This window comes from Sphaerodactylus townsendi, linkage group LG08 (genome assembly GCF_021028975.2).
Source record: "Sphaerodactylus townsendi isolate TG3544 linkage group LG08, MPM_Stown_v2.3, whole genome shotgun sequence".
Classification (NCBI taxonomy): domain Eukaryota; kingdom Metazoa; phylum Chordata; class Lepidosauria; order Squamata; family Sphaerodactylidae; genus Sphaerodactylus; species Sphaerodactylus townsendi.
The window spans coordinates 96,424,454-96,440,985 of NC_059432.1; the positions used below are offsets into that span (position 1 = coordinate 96,424,454).

General features: G+C 43.1%; 1 protein-coding gene across 12 annotated transcripts in view; it reads right to left on the reverse strand.

Moving 5' to 3' along the window:
- Positions 1 to 296: 296 nt before the first annotated feature.
- MECOM (MDS1 and EVI1 complex locus) overlaps positions 297 to 16,532 on the reverse strand; it is a 100,299-nt gene continuing 84,063 nt past the window's right edge. For all 12 annotated transcript variants that reach the window (XM_048506169.1, XM_048506167.1, XM_048506160.1 and 9 more), the window contains 6 exons: positions 15,626 to 15,703; positions 11,637 to 11,806; positions 10,711 to 10,840; positions 7,290 to 7,529; positions 3,667 to 3,853; positions 297 to 2,097 (listed from right to left, as the gene is read on the reverse strand). In XM_048506169.1, the coding sequence (XP_048362126.1) occupies positions 1,963 to 2,097; positions 3,667 to 3,853; positions 7,290 to 7,529; positions 10,711 to 10,840; positions 11,637 to 11,806; positions 15,626 to 15,703 (940 nt within the window). In that variant the 3' untranslated portion in view covers positions 297 to 1,962. The remainder of the gene's footprint in view (positions 2,098 to 3,666; positions 3,854 to 7,289; positions 7,530 to 10,710; positions 10,841 to 11,636; positions 11,807 to 15,625; positions 15,704 to 16,532) is intronic.

Consider the following 16,532-nt stretch of genomic DNA (forward strand, 5'->3'; position numbering starts at 1 on the left):
TCAAGAGATTCTGTGCCATGTCTTTCTGCCAGAACACTGAAGCTATGTTATTAAGTTGCTCATCAAGTAGCAAAAAATTGGAACAAATTTTATCTGAGGTTTGTCTCTATTGACTGTTGGGTGGTACCCAACATGTTGCTGGTCTTAGACCAGAGTGAGCTTGGGCAAAAAGAGAGTCTCTGTGGTAAGTTATAAATCTTACTAGCCAGGAACATTTCACAGATAAGCCGTTGAAACACGGTGCAATTTGTCTTATCCATTCTACAATGTTAAAAAAAGCCCAGTGACAATGATCCTTTCATTTTTGTAATCCTTTATTCTTTTTTAAATTTGATCCTCCCATAGTAATGTACTGAAATGAATAACAGTTACATTGTACAAAGCATTTAAAGAAAGTACCTCGACTTGCTGGTTATTTCAAAATGAGATAATAAACAAAGGAAAATTAAAATCTGGTCCCTCACCAAAAAGTCAAAATACCCGCCCCTCCCTTCCCTGCCCCTCCCCCCAATAACTGAATACAGTCCATTATTTATTTCTGGGGGGGGATTCTTTTTTCAAACATAAGTTTGGAACACTTCATTTTACAAATAGGATTAACATGAACGTAACATCACACAAGCTCGCAGACAACTGGCATAAAATATTGGGTACAGTTTTCTTTTTTTTCTTTTTAATCAGAAGAATCATGCTTTTGTGAAGAAAAAAAATCAGAATGCTTTATACATTTGAATCATCTCGCTGTATTACAAAAAAAGACTCTAAATCATCTCTATTCATCATTTAGTTTCGTTAAAAAGGAAAAAAAGTAGTAAAAGAGGAATGTACGAAATCTTTTCCAACACTGTTTGCACACCTGTATATGCAGATACATTTGCCGCCCCCCCCCCTTTTTTCCTTTCAAAGTCCATGGGTGCCCAGAAAAATGGTGGGGTGGGGGGAATGGAACAGTGCTATGGATTTCAGAAGAACAGTGCTACATTTAGCAAGAGTGCTTTTTTGTTTCTTAATCCACAAACAATTGTTTGCCAACAAATAAATACACGGTACACGCAACACCAAAACAGAAAGAAAAGTCGAGAGCAACCAATGAACAACACCAACAAAACAAACTGACAAAACAGAACAGAACAATGACATGATTGTCTAAAATTAAAATGTCATAACATTGATCAGGGAAACATTGAACTATAGTGGTATGTGGTCATGGTCTTTTTGCTAGTCATAAGCTGGAAGACTCATCTCCTTGAACGGATGAATATTCCCAGTTTTTTTTTCTTTTCTTTTTACAATATACACAGACTTCTTACATTATTGTCTCATGTTGTTTTCTAGTTTTTTATTTATTTTACAACGCAGGTCAGAAGGCAAAAGTTAAGGGAGAGGGCAAGCGATTCCTTGTCTTGAGATTCAAGGCTAATGGCTGATGCACATTTGAGAGAACCGCTTTGTCTTCGATGATTTTTAAGTGCATAAAGCGTATATGACGAGGATTTGCACGGAAGAGCAACAGCTCCTAATCCTGCTTTCAATTACTCTACATACTAATCCCGCCCCCCAAAAATAACAGAAAAGAAAAACAATTCAATTTGAATTTAATGAAGTGCTTGTGTGTGTGTGTGTGTGATTGTGTATGAATACAAGACTTAACCCTTTAGTCCCTCCCCAAGTAGGTGGAGTGGAAGACACGTTATTTCCCCATCAAGGTCTATTTGATCCACATATTTTGAAAGTCGCATTGATCCTCAAAATGTCAGCAGCTGCCTTCGCTGTGCAAAACAAAATATTGAGAATAAATAGTTTTTTTCTTTCTTTTAATCATTCAGTTTAAGGTCACCTGACTTCCAATGTGACCTGTCAGATTTCTAAGGCATTCTGCTCCACAGTCTTTTAAATAGTCTTCTAGGAAAAGAGCCACGTTGCTAGTTTGGACTTGGTCCCAATCCAGTTATGATGATGGTGTCATACATGACTAATGGACTGGATAGCGCTGGATTCTGCAGCAGCTCTTGCCATACTGTGCCACATGTTGGAGGAATTGTGAGATGTGGAGTGAAGGGTGTCCTTGTCAGTGAGCGAAAGCATCATAGCGTACGCCTGTAGCCAACAGAAGAAAAATGGTGGCCATGATTAGAGGGTAAAGAAGAAGAAGAAGAAGAAGAAGAAGAAGAGTTTGGATTTATATCCCCCCTTTCTCTCCTGCAGGAGACTCAAAGGGGCTTACAATCTCCTTGCCCTTCCCCCCCTCACAACAAACACCCTGTGAGGTAGGTGGGGCTGAGAGAGCTCCGAAGAACTGTGACTAGCCCAAGGTCACCCAGCTGGCCTGTGTGGGAGTGTACAGGCTAATCTGAATTCCACAGATAAGCCTCCACAGCTCAGGCGGCAGAGCTGGGAATCAAACCCGGTTCCTCCAGATTAGATACACGAGCTCTTAACCTCCTACGCCACTGCTGCTCCTGTTATCTGGATCCATAACATTTGTTATCTGGATCCATAATTCTGCCCTGGGACAACCTATTCAATCCACCATATTCTCACATTTGGCTCCACTTGGAATCCACTGTGAATCCCATTTTTCTTTATGTATCACAAAGCCCCCTTTCATTACACTTACAGGACCACGATAACATTACTCCCCCACCTCCCATACAGGGCAGGATCCAATCACCAGTATCCAAAACCTCTGCAGACACAACAAACCTCCTAAAACAGTGGTTCTCAACCTGTGGGTCAGGACCCCTTTGGGGGTCGAACAACCCTTTCACAGGGGTCGCCTAAGACTCTGTGCATCAGTGTTCTCCATCTGTAAAATGGATAAATGGGGTCACCACAACATGAGGAACTGTATTAAAGGGTCGTGGCATTAGGAAGGTTGAGAGCCACTGTCCTAAAAGCTTCCCTTCCCTATATATTCCTATTAAAAAAAGCTGCTCTGAAAAAATTGCTTCTTCAGCTTGCATTGTTGTGCAAAGGAAAGAGAAAGGGATTGGAGAGGCAGGGAAATTTCCTCTGCTTTGTTCCTGTCCTTTCTAGAAAGATAAGTAGGCAATCAATGGAAGAAAAGTGTAACTCCTCAAGCTTCTGGACAAGCTGACAGGCCTTTGTGCAGGTCTTGTGTGCCCTAGGATTAAGGGCTATGGGAATCTATTGCACTCAGGATGTTCGGGAACTACAATTCCCCATCAGCCCTACCAGCATGGCCAATTGGCCATGCCTGACGAAACTGATGGGGTATGGTCCCTGAGATGATGAATACAAAATACACATAGCTGAGCAACAACCTGATTTCAAAACCGTTCTACATGGAGTTTCTTGGCTGGAAATTTTAACAGTAGGGAAGTGAATAAAAGTCTGGGGCAAATGAAACGCTCAACCGATGTAAACTGGGTCTGGGGAAATGCAAAGGATCTGGAGAGAAGGATCAAGCAAGTCCGTGGTCTGGTCCTGATAATTAGATCTCCACTTGTTTATAGCTAGCTGGGTGATTTTGGACAGCAGACATGCTCACTAACCAAAGGTCATGAAAATTAGGGTGCCTATAATGTATCAGTTTTAAATCACAAAAGACTGAGATACGGTTTCCCTTTCCACTATTAGCAAAGTTCTAACTGCAAATCTTTGGCTGCTATCTCTTCCGTATTATGAGGGATATATAGCCTTTACCTGGGATTTGGATTTGCGATACAATGGTTGCTTTAGGTCTTCTGGCAGATGGGAGGTGCTGAAAGATGCTAGTTCTGCTTCACTAAACTGGTTTTCTTCCATTTTCCTCACTTTGAGGCTATCTGTGAAGTGCCTTATATGGTCCAAAGCAGACAGTCCAGTTTTATTAAATTCTTCTTCTTTATACCTACAAAAAGAAACGAAATTGGCAAGCTGATTCGAACAGACGATCACCACCACATAAATTATAAATGTATAATTGTCTCATCATATTCGTAACAAACAGAGGGCATCATCTCAAGTATAAAAGACAGGCATCTTATTTACACTATTGGGACTTAAAAATCATGGGTTCAGGTTTCCACTGGCTAATTTTCTCTCGGTCACATCCCTGAAGAAAAGCCCGCAGTTGCTTAGTTATTTCTCCATTCCAAATCTTCTTACAGGGCTACAAACAATCATTAACAAACATAAATAATTCATCCTGGAAACAGAGTGGCTAGTCCAGGGGTAGGGAACCTTTAACCCTCAAAGAGCCATTTGGACCCGTTTTCCATGGGAAAAGAAAACACTTGGAGCCGCAAATAATTTTTGACATTTAAAATAAAGACAACATTATATATATTGGGGTTTTTTAACCTTTTACTCCGCTCATTCTAAGAAGTGCATGGATGTCCGCCCTGCTGCCTGCAGGGTGGGTGCGATCAGGCTGAAGGTTCGGCTCCTCGCCACCGAAAGCTCTGTTTGAACAGGGGCGGGCAAGAGGGGAAGTCATGCACGCCTGCTGATGGGGCCGGGCGGTTCAGTCGCGGGAGCCAGAGAAAGTGCAAGGGCAGAAGAGCCGCATGCGGCTCTCGAGCCGCAGGTTCCCTACCCCTGGGCTAGTCAAGACCTGGAAGCAGAGGCATAGCTGGGCCAAACTGTGCCCAGTGCGCAGTGTGTTTTTTCTGCCCCCCATGCCCCCCGTGGTGCCCCCTACAGCACACACACACTCTGCCCCCTTCCCACACTTACCTATGTTCCTTTTCTATTTCTAGTACTTTTTGAGGCTGAAAAAAGCGACCTCTTCACAGTTCAGGGAAAAAACTGCCTGACGAACTATACTTCCCAGGAGACCTTGTGAGCCCCAAGGTCTCCTGGGAACTGAAGTTCCTCAGGCAGTTTTTAGCCTGAACTGTAAATAGGCTGCTTTTTCAGCCTCAAAAAGTACTAAAAATAGAAAAGGAACGTAGGTAAGTGTGGGAAGGGGGGCGGTGTGTTTGTGTGCCGCGAGGCACCGCAGAGGAGCTGTGGGGGAGGCAGGGAAAAGGGGGATGGCCAAGGGCGATTTTCTGCCCCCCCAGGCGTGTGCCCGGTGCACAACGCACCCCCCACCCCTTGGCACTCCGCCACTGCCTGGAAGGGCTGACTTTTTGGCTACTGTCCTGTTTTGGATAAATTCCCTTGCATTTCCTATTGATAACCTTAACGATTGCTGATTTGGTGCCCTTGACCTGGATAGCCCAGGCTAACCCAATCTTATCAGATGCTGGAAACAATGAGCAAAACTAAAAAGCAACATGGATGAATACGCCAAAAAGAGGAAACTATGTTGAGGCCAGTAGTATAAAAACTGTCATTATCCAATATCATATGTTTCATACCATCAGTCTTTCCAAACAAGGATAATTACATGTAAATGAAACAAATATATGTAAATTAAACAATCATAAATTAATCATTTCATGTCTTTTCTACATGCAATTATTTAAGTCATCTAACACATCTATTGAGGCATAATTGTTCATCAGTATTGTTCAACAACATGAACAAGCTGTGTCCATTTTACATAAAGACAAATTGCAATATGATGCTCCTCACAGAGATGCCTATTAGAGGCGTAGCTCCAAGGGGACAGGGCGCGCGCGATGCACTGGGCGCCCCTCCTGTCGGGGTGTGGTGAGGGCGTTCCGGAGGCATGGTGGAGGCATTCCAGGGCGGAACGGGGCGGAGGACACATCAGTGCACCGGGCACTTTCTCCCCTTGCTACACCTCTGATGCCTATACAAAGTAATAGCAAAGTAACAATAAGAGCACTAAAGCTGCGAGACAGTAAAAGAAAAATGAAGGAGCACAATATCTTTAAAGACTGAGAACAAAAAACTTGAAGTGGAATAACAGACAGATCTCTAAGAATTGAGCTGTTTTGAATCCAAATAGGTCTTCTTCAGTGTAACAAACACACACACACATGTATAAGTAGGTCAGTCCAGTGTGCACTTCTTTACGCAGATTCTCACATCTGTAATATACATTATTAGACCTAATACAATTCTAACCATAATGCAATGTACAATGTAAAAATAATGTGAATCTTATCTCCCCTTCAAGATTTTTATCACCAGTCGTTAAAGATATTAGGCTCATTCATTTTTCTTTTACTGTCTCGCAGCTTCAGTGCCGTTATTGTCATTTTGCTATTTCTTTGCATAGGCATCATGTTTAGCATCATATCGTAATTTGCATTTATGTAAAATGTATGCAGTTAGGGTTATGTTGTTGAACAATACTGTATTTATGCATCAATAGACATGTTAGATGATGCAAATAATTGCATGTATAAAAGTCACCTGACTCGATTCATTTATGATTATTTAATTTACACATATTTGTTTCAGTTACTTGTCATTGTCCTTGTTTGAAAAGACTAATGGTATGAAACAAATGATATTGGATAATTAGCAGCTTTTATAGTACTAGCCTCAACACGGGTTCCTCTTTTTGAGATCCTGGAAACTAAGCAGGGTCAGCCCTGGTTAATTCTTGGCTGGGAAATCACCAAGGACATCCAGGGTTGGTACACAGAAGCAGGCAAGGCCAAACCATCTCTGTTCATCTCTTGCTTAGAAAGCCCTACAAGTGTCACCATAAGTCTGTTGTGATTTCATAGCAATCCCCCCCCCGAGGCATAGCAAGGGGGAAAAGTGCTCAGTTCACTGGTGAGTCCTCTACCCCCGCCCCGCCCCCGGTACTCCCCCTCCACACCCTCACCACACCCCCGTGGGGCGCATGCACACCCTCGTTCCCTTGCAGCTACGCCTCTGCCCCCCACTCCACAAAGAACCTTGATCATTATTGATTCGATATCTAGACAACTCAAGTTCCAGGGATATGTCTAGAAGTTATGGATTAATCTGTGCCTGGCTGTGCACACCAGATAAGCAGCATCATAAGTCACAGCTATGGGATCTCTTCTTCTCTTGGATTGTCAAAACGTGACACCTTGTGGTGCCAATTTGTGGTCACAGCCAGTTTCAGGCCAACAGCTCTTGATTTTCTGGATGGTGGTGTCTGCTGAGAAATCTACAGGACGCACTTCCAACCTGTCTCCTTGAAACAGGAGATGGCTGAGTACTGGTCCTGGTTGCCGAGTGTCTGAACAGGCTCTGGCCTTGGGCTAAAGGCCCAGGCATGATAGTACACTTAGGGAACTGAACAATGAAAGGAACAGAGTGAGAGAATTTTTAAAAAGCTTGAAATCCTAATGAAGACTCATTCAATCTACCCACAATGTTATCTGAATGTCCTACACTGTTGGAATGTTTTCTTCATAGTGTTGACTGCCATTGGCAGAAGGACCTACCTGCCAGGTGAAGACTTGCAATTCATTTCCAAAGAATTTGCTTCCTCGTAGTCCCCCTCGGTGGCCTCTTCACATAATAGGCCGCTTGCCACAGGTTCTTTAGCTGGCTTCCCCGCTATCTCGCTTTCTTCATCTTCTTCATCCATCATTACTTCGTCTTCTGCTTCTTCATCCTCCAACAAGTCTGAATTCTGGCTTGCCACCAGAGTCTTTTCTTCTTTAAAGTGACTTCCATTCATTCTTGAAAAAAAACATATATATCAATCAGCGCATAATCAGATTTCAGGCAGTTGGAGAAGCAGAAGAAACCTTTTCAGAGGTTCTGTTTTCTATGTTTTGCATTGGCTGTCCCATGGGTCATAATTCTGCCATAATTAAAATCAATATTACTCTATCCAGTTCATTAAGCTGCCAGTTCTCCTTTGAAATCCAATTCACAGTCTGATAGAATTGTGAAGATAGCTTTTCTCAATATTATGCGTCAGTTTTAGATTACTACATTGCGTTGTCCCTAGGAATAGAATTCCCAGCATATTCACAGCTGGCCTGAGGGAAAAATTATTCACATTGCCAGCTGCCTCCCCCTTTCCTGTTTCCCACAGAGAGATACTTATAATGGCTATCAGCAGAATATAATCTATTTCAAAGTAGGGACCAAACCAACCTATTTATTGTGAGGCTAAAATGGAGTAACCTTCATGTAGAGTGCCCTAAGGTCATGGAGGAGGATTGGATACAAAGGTCGTAAGTAAAACAAAATACACAACATGGTTATCCACTTACAACCATGGGTGGAGTTGAGACTTAGTGTACAGTATCTGCTTTGCATACAGAAAGCCTCAGGCTCATTTTCCAGCATCTCCAGTTGAAAGAATCAGGTAACAGGTGATGCCGAGAGTCAGCGTGGTATAGTAATTGACAGTGATGGACTCTACTCTGGAGAACTGCGTTTAATACCCCACTCCTCCACTTGAAGTCTGCTGGGTGACTTTGGGTCAATCACAGTTCTTTCAAAACACTCAAAGGCAGGGGTGTCCCACTCTGGCACCCCAGATGTTCATGGACTGCGATTCCCATCAGCCAATTGGCCATGCTGGCAAGGGCTGAAGGGAATCGTAGTCCATGAACATCTGGGGCGTTAGAGTGGGACACCCCTGCTCTAAGGCCACACGGGGCAGGCAATGGCAAACCACCTCCGAATGTCTCTTGCCTTGAAAACCCTATATGGGGTTTCAGCTGTGACTTAATGGCACACCCACCCACAGAGCAAGTGATGTGGAAGACCTTCATCTGAGACCCTGGACAGTCACTGCCAGCCAGAGTAGACAACACTGACCTGGACACAGCCATGGCCTGACTTGGTATAAGGCAGTTTAACATGTTCATGCGTCTTTTACCCCCAAATCTTGGCCACATGAGGTTCAGTGTATAGTGTGCAAAGTGTTGGGGTCAGTGAGGTGCAAATATCTTGGCTAAAGTGAAATCACTGACCTGGGTGGAGTATAGCCTTTGAGGGAGAGAAACAATAATGAAAATCACTTGTCCCATTGAAAATTGTCAACCAGAATTTTAGTTTATGCACATCATAGTTGGAGATGATATTAGTTTACCTTACTAGAGCATCTAAACTGAAATCCAAAGCCTAATTTTACTTCACCAGGAGCAGCCAAGTATAACCAACCCATTCCCTAAAGCCAAATAAGCACTTTCTTTAAACACAATTAATTTCTCATCTGATTGCTTTTACATTTTCTAATAACATTGTTTATTGACTAAATAAAATGAAACCACACCGGAAACCATCTCATCGTTGTCTAGATCACGCTATACTAACTACAAACAATTATCTTCTGGGTAATTGGTCAACCTCGCTATATCGCATCATTATAGAAAAAAAGAAAGAAACAGAAATGAACCAATCATCATTGAGGATTATAGAATCCATTAATCATAAGGAAGTAATTTCGGGGAAAGCATCAAGAAAATATAAATTTTCAGTGATTTTGAAAAAAACGGAACTGTTCCCCAGCTGGTGGGTATCTCCGGCTCCTTTCATCAGAGTGGATCGACAGTACATTTCAGACAGGTGCAAAATATTATGAAGTATATACCAGGTTTTGCCACACTGCAAGCTATGCAAAATGAAAACTGTTTGAACTGAACAGGGTTTGGATTGTAACCAGAGTAATGAAAACCATATATAATTAAGAAAACAGATTTGCTAATTACAGTTTTCATGTGCAGTAATTTGCCAAGTATGAAATATCCATCAAAAGTAGTTTAAAGTGCAGAATTGCAAAAGGAAACACGGGACGACCCATCAGCCTTTTCCTCTTAGAGACCTCCTATTTGAGGACATGTTGAGACCAGATGGAGAAAAAAATGACCCATAACAATCAAGCAAGAAAAAAGGCTGAATATGTATATAATGTATAATCAGCTGCCTTCGCAAATAGATGTTTGCTGGGCATAGGCCGACAACATAAAAATGAGGAAAAAACCTCAAAAAAGTAAAAGTCACAAGCTGCGTGCAGTTTCTGCCCTTGAGAACAGAAAGTGAATCTATGGCCGTTTTTGCACGGCCTACATGAGCGGAGGTGCACCACATAGTTGACGCTGGGCACCCCCCTAGGGCCGTTCGCACGGTGCCCTGCAAATGGCCCGGGTGCCTCAGCGGCCCATGGGGCCGCGTTCGCATGGGCATGCTGGCACCAATCCCTCTTACCTTGTCTCCTGGCTGTTGTCGCTCTGGAGAGGCCAGGGGACATGCCCCCGTGGCCATGGCAATGCCTCCAGGACCACAGCCCAGGAGGCATGTCCCCTGGCCTCTCGAGGGCGATGTGGCTGGGAGACAAGGTAAGAGGGATCTGTGCCAGCATGGGGAAAATGCCGGCTTCTACCCGGTGCTGTTTGCTTGGCACCGAATGGAAGCCAGCGTTTTCCAAAAGCCGGCGTGTGTGTGGGAGTGCCCAGGCTAATCTGAATTCCTCAGATAAGCCTCCTCAGCTCAGGTGGCAGAGCTGGGAATCAAACCCGGTTCCTCCAGATTAGATACACGAGCTCTTAACCTCCTACGCCACTGCTGCTCCTTTTTTTTTTTTTTTGAAAAACGCCACTGTGGGGGGGAAACGTAGTCATCGAAGCAGAGCAATTGTTTGTAAGCTTTTTCAAGCTGGAGGTTCCTTTTCAAAAAAGAAAGCTTGCAAACCACTGCTCTGCTTTGATGACTGCATTATAACCCCACTGCCTTTAAAGGAACCTTTTCTCTGAATTGCATCTGCTATCTTTTCCAAAATAAGTTGGAAAAGTAATACTTTAGTGGTTAAAAAAAAGCTATCACTAATCAAATCAAGCAGTATTGAGTAGAACCTTCAATGCTAATAATGGTAAAGTTGAGTTGAGTTGAATAGACCCAGCTCACCTTTCTTCTGAAGTGTTGTGGCTACTATTCCCAATGAAATTCCGAATTTCTGTAAAATATGAGTCCTCTTTGTCATCTAGGATCGCCCCTGTGCTTTCGAGTTCAGAGTGTGGTGAAGACGTAGCAGTACCTTCAGAGAAAGGCAAAAGCTTGATTCTAGTCACTTGCATGATGCAATTGAGTTCATATGCTTTATTCAGCTCAGTTGTTAAGATTACATTTAGGTGGGCACAAGATTACAGAATGGCCCGCTACAGTGCTCGGAAAGGGTAAGCATCCATTTCCAGGTTCAATCATGAGATATGTGAAAAGAAAAAGAGGAAGAACAGTTTGGATTTATACCCCACTTTGCTCAACCATAAGGACTCTCAAAGTGGCTTACAAACTCCTTCCCTTCCTTTCCCCGCACAGACACCTTGTGAGATAGGTGGGGCTGAGAGAGATCTGAGAGAACTGTGATTGGCTTAAGGTCACCCAGCAGGCTTCATGTGGAAGAGTGGGCTATCAAACCCAGTTCTCCAGATTAGAGTCCACTGCTCTTAATCACTACACCATACTGAATTGATTAGTTGAAGACATCATTAATTCAGAATGCCAGAACTAATATATGTATATCCCTTGGAAGTGCCTAGATATCAGTGGACCTCACTGATGAGAGTGAGCTCCTAACAAACTTGTCAGAAGATGGCAGAGGCGTAGCTCCAAGGGGACAGGGGGTGCGTGCAATGCATCGGGTGCGCGCCTCTGTGGGGGTGTGGTGAGGGCATTCCGGGGGCAGGCCGGGGGCATTCTGGGGTGGGGTGGAGGACGCACCAGTGCACCAGGCGCTTTTCCCCCTTGCTACTCCTCTGGAAGGAGAACTCCTCTGGCAGTGAACAAAGGCACTGAATATTTTGCTGACAAAGAGAACACGGTGATATGCATACCAGACATGTTGCCATTCTCATGCTTCTTGAGATGTCTGTCTAAGTTGGTTTGTTGGCCAAAGCACCTGTCACATAAGTGACATTTGAAGGGCTTCTCCTTATTGTGGATGTTACGGACATGTCTCTGCAGGTTGGATGATATGCTGAAAGACCTGTCGCAGTATTTGCATCTGAAAAGAAACATCAAAGATGAAACCAGTGTACGAAATACAACTCCAATGCACATGTCATTGCAAAAAAGAAAAAAAGGCGGTATCAATCAAAGTGAAACACTGAAGCATAATGCAACTCTTCTTTCAAAATGTGGTCAGTTCTATGGGCCAGACTGACTGTGATCCAATTCAGGCTGCTTTTTCTGGTAAGGTTTTCCTGCACATAATGACGCAAAGGCTCGTTACACAAAGTATGAAGACATCCTAAGCAAAGTTATACCCTTCTAAGCCCATTGACGTCAATGGACTTAAACAGCTGCAGCATTGCGAAGGATAGCACTGTTACTCTCCCAGTATGGTAGTTTCTACTAATGATATTTATTCATTGGTATTGTAATAAACCATCCTGCTGGTGATTGCAACCATATGGCAATGGTTAGACGTTGGTTAGACACATAGCAAATGCTCTTTGAAAACCTTCCCAAAGTAGCAAAACTTTGCTGAAATGCCTTAGCATCTTTTGTGTATTCTGCTTGGATCAGAATATCTAGTAAGACAGTGCACCCAAAACTCTTGAATGTTTTCCTCCTGCTTCTGTAAGAGCACTGGAATCAAATTACAAATTTACTGATCTCTCAGAGTGAGTTGTATGTATTTTACTCTGATGAGTTATGCTTCCTACTAGGGGTGTGCCCGTTAAACATCTTCATTTTAAATTTCATTCTGTTGATTGGGAAAGGGGATGATTATCACGTTCACAAAGTTTGGGAGTATCAGTATCATTTCTGAAATCCAATTTGAGCAAAATTTTCAGGATTGGTAATATTAGGAATTGGTAAACCTGGACTCTGTCCAGATATCAGGTCTGCTGTCCTTTGGAATCAACTGTTCTCTGAATACCAGGTCTACTTCCAGTGTTTTCCACGGAGGTCTATCTTTATTAGTTCCAATGCCCAATAGATTTGACATCCAAGTCCCAAAGTCAAGTTTGCATTCATGTTTTTCAATGGGTGGTAGCATAGCTGGATGCCAGCTCTATTACCCACTAAAACAGTGCGGAAATAAGAAGAGAAGAAGAAGTGTTTGGATTTATATCCCCCCTATCTCTCCTGTAGGAGACTCAAAGGGGTTTACAATCTCCTTGCCCTTCCCCCCTCACAACAAACACCCTGTGGGGTGGGTGGGGCTGAGAGAGCTCAGAAGAACTGTGACTAGCCCAAGGTCACCCAGCTGGCATGCGTGGGAGTGCACAAGCTAATCTGAATTCCCCAGATAAGCCTCCACAGCTCAAGCGGCAGAGCTGGGAATCAAACCTGGTTCCTCCAGATAAGAGTGCCCCTGTTCTTAGCCACTGCGCCACTGCTGCTCCAAACAATCCCAACATTTTAGAAGCACCTTGCTCAATTTGGGATATTTCCTATCTAAAAGAAAACAGGGAATATGGGGCACTGTTTTGGGTCAGAAATATCTGAATGCAACCCTACTTCCTGCTTTCTATTTCAAAAATGAAACTTCAGCATCTTCCTCAGAGGATATGTCTGAATGAGTACACCTGTCCATTCGGGAAGATACAAAAGATTGATCTTGAATGGGTTGGAGAAGTGCAGAGCACAGCAAAAAGAACCCAGTGGTACATGCTAACCCACCACCACACCCTACCCCTTGGCATATGCAGTATGTGTCTCAGTTATACACAAAGGAAGGAACAGATGAAACAGCCCATACCATGGAGCAATCTATTCCCATCTATTAAAAAGTATTGCACCAGAGTCTGTAAGGTACGGGAAACAGTGTTTCCAATGCAGCACAATTAAGCACTTTGAGAAGAAAGCAAACATGAAACGAGTGACTTCTAAGGCTGAAATGGCTTCTAAAGCTCCAATAAGGTAGAAAGGCCATTCCCCCTCCCTACACAAAATTACACTGTGTGATTAAATCTTTTCTTGTGGAATTAGTTTGCTCGATTGCTAATCCTGGAGGAAATTCAGTTATCTTCCAAAACCCAGAAATAAACATTCCAAATCTTTAATACCATGCCAACATGAGTAGTTTAGTCTATCACTCTAGTACCAGAGGCATCAATTTTCATACTCTGCAGTGATTTGGAGTCCCTGAAGCCTTTACTGTTTTGCCCTTTAAGCCATTACTAAGACACATTATAACTATTCCAAATTCTCGGGCTGGCAGCTGGCCAATCGTCTTCATCACCGTCCCCCCCCCCCCAACCCCAATCGTCTCTTTTGCCTGAACTTCAAAACATGCCTGTAACATTGTGTGCTAAGTCAATTATTCAGGGAAGAAATTATGCATTACATTGCTAATTGTTTCTGGCTGTTATGTGGTAAAGGAGCATAACATGTTTCAAGATACCTCATAAAGCATGAATTAAATTACATGCAAGCTCACTTCTCAAATAAATTCAGGACTGGAGAGGGGGAGAAAGATCTATCCCAAACAATGAGCTTGATCTTCTTTCTTTGCAGGCCGTAAAATGTACCAGTTTACGTTTGTTTTGTTAGAAAACGAGCCGAGTTCCTTCCAATGGATTTCATTAAGGGAAAGTTCCGTTGTGTAAAATTAAAATCCTCTCTTCTCATTTCTGCTTGTGAATTGCTCTTCTGGGCAATATTCCTAGAGGCTTCCATGGTTCCCATGGAAATCCATGGTACGCAGAGGTGGGTAAAAAGAACTGAGGGATGTGCACGCATTTGGCAAGGCGGAATATGTCTGTGGCAATGCAAGAAGTTCCCCAAATGAATTGTTGAAGGCTTTCACAGCCAGATTCAACTGGTTGTGGTGGGTTTTCTGGGCTGTGTGGCCGTGGTCTGGTGGATCTTGTTCCTAACGTTTCGGCTGCATCTGTGGCTGGCATCTTCAGAGGTGTACCACAGAGGGAAGTCTATTACACACTGTGTCTGTTACAAATATGTCCATTGACAAGTGGCTGTTGTGGGTTTTCTGGCTGTGTGGCCGTGGCCTGGTGGTTTTGGCTCCTAACATTTCACCTGCATCTGTGGCTAGCATCTTCACAGCCATGTCACGTTAGAAGCTAAAACCACATCCATACAGCCCAGAAAACCTACAACAGCCAGTTGTGAAAGCCTTTGCCAATCCATTGATAAATGTTGATTTCATTATGTTATATTCTTACATTAATTTTGCCACAGCCAGGAACATATCTTGTTTTTTAAATGCTACCTTAGAAGATCTGTATCTCCTTACTAAGATGCCCATCATTTACTAATCAAGGGAACTTCAGAAGAGTTATTTTTAATTCACTTATCATGCACAGGGCTATGTACACTTGGCTTTAAACCTGTGGTTCTCAACCTTCCTAATGCCGCGACCCTTTAATACAGTTCTTCCTGTTGTGGTGACCCCCAACCCTAACATTTATCCATTTTACAGATGGAGAACACTGGTGCAGAGAGTCTTTGGCAACCCCTGTGAAAGGGTTGTTCGACCCCCAAAGGGGTCCCAACTCCCAGGTTGAGAACCACTGCTATAAACTATCATATAAACCTCACAGTGGTTTCTGGGTATCTTCCAATTGTGCAAAAGACCTCTGGACCAGTCTCTCCATGCATGGAGCACAAAATATGATCAATTTTGATCTATGGCAGCATATTGTAAAACCTCGTTCCATTTTTTTTAGTCTAAGGAGTATACAGTACCACTCCCATCCCCCCACCCCCGATCGTCAAAAGCTTTTTGGCAGCCAAAGTCTGCTATAGCGACTCCTGCATGGAAGGCAGATGGACAAAGTCTTTAAATAGATTCCTTGGGTTTAACAAGCACCCCATACTTTGCCACCTCACACATGCGTTCATCTCATACCTGTAAGGCTGTTCTCCAGTGTGTGTCCTCAGGTGACGGGTTAGATTTGCAGATCTTGGGAAAATCTTGCCGCAGTATCTGTTATCAGAGAGTGGTTTTAAATGTTTTGCTTTAATATTATGCAGAGAAACCCTAAACCGGATTGAACAGGACTTCAATTTATTGGGAGTTTAAATATTTCTGAAAACAGATTCAGTTATTATATTGAATCAAAACCAAGGCGGCAATGTCTGGGTTTTCTAGTGTACCCACAAGCAATATATAAGAGCAGGCCTTCGTGATAACGTTCAGCCAGACATTCTACTGTTATTCACTTTGTCACTTTGTCGCTAAAAGCTTGTGGGGGGGAAAAAAACCCTTCTTCTATCAACCCTTCTTGGAACCCTGGCTTGACATAAACAGGTTTTAAATTGTTCAGCTTATTCAATGTGTCAGCAAACGTGGCATCGTTCTATCCACTGAAGATCAGACCAGACACGATTCGAGAGACCTAATCCATCAAGGTAGGCTTCCATAATGGCTTGCCTTGATGGCAGGTGACATGTTTTCAGAATGATCAGATAAACTAATACGCTGGTTATCAAACACATACCCTAGCGCTCTGAAAATGAGATAGAAGCATAAATAGCAGCTCTGGAAAAGAAAAAGTGAAATAGCAATAGCAGATTATTCTGCTATGTTACAGACATATCCCAGAAAAAATGCATCCAAAATGGAAATCCTAAATAGCATTTCTATAGACTGGTGGCTTTCATGTTTGAAGAAGCAGAAGAGTTTGGATTTACACCCCACCTTTCTCTCCTGTAAGACAACTCAAGGCAGCTTACAAACTCGGTTCCCTTCCTCTCTCCACAACAGACACTTTGTGAGGCAGGTGGGACTGAGAGAGTTCTGAACAAACTGTGAC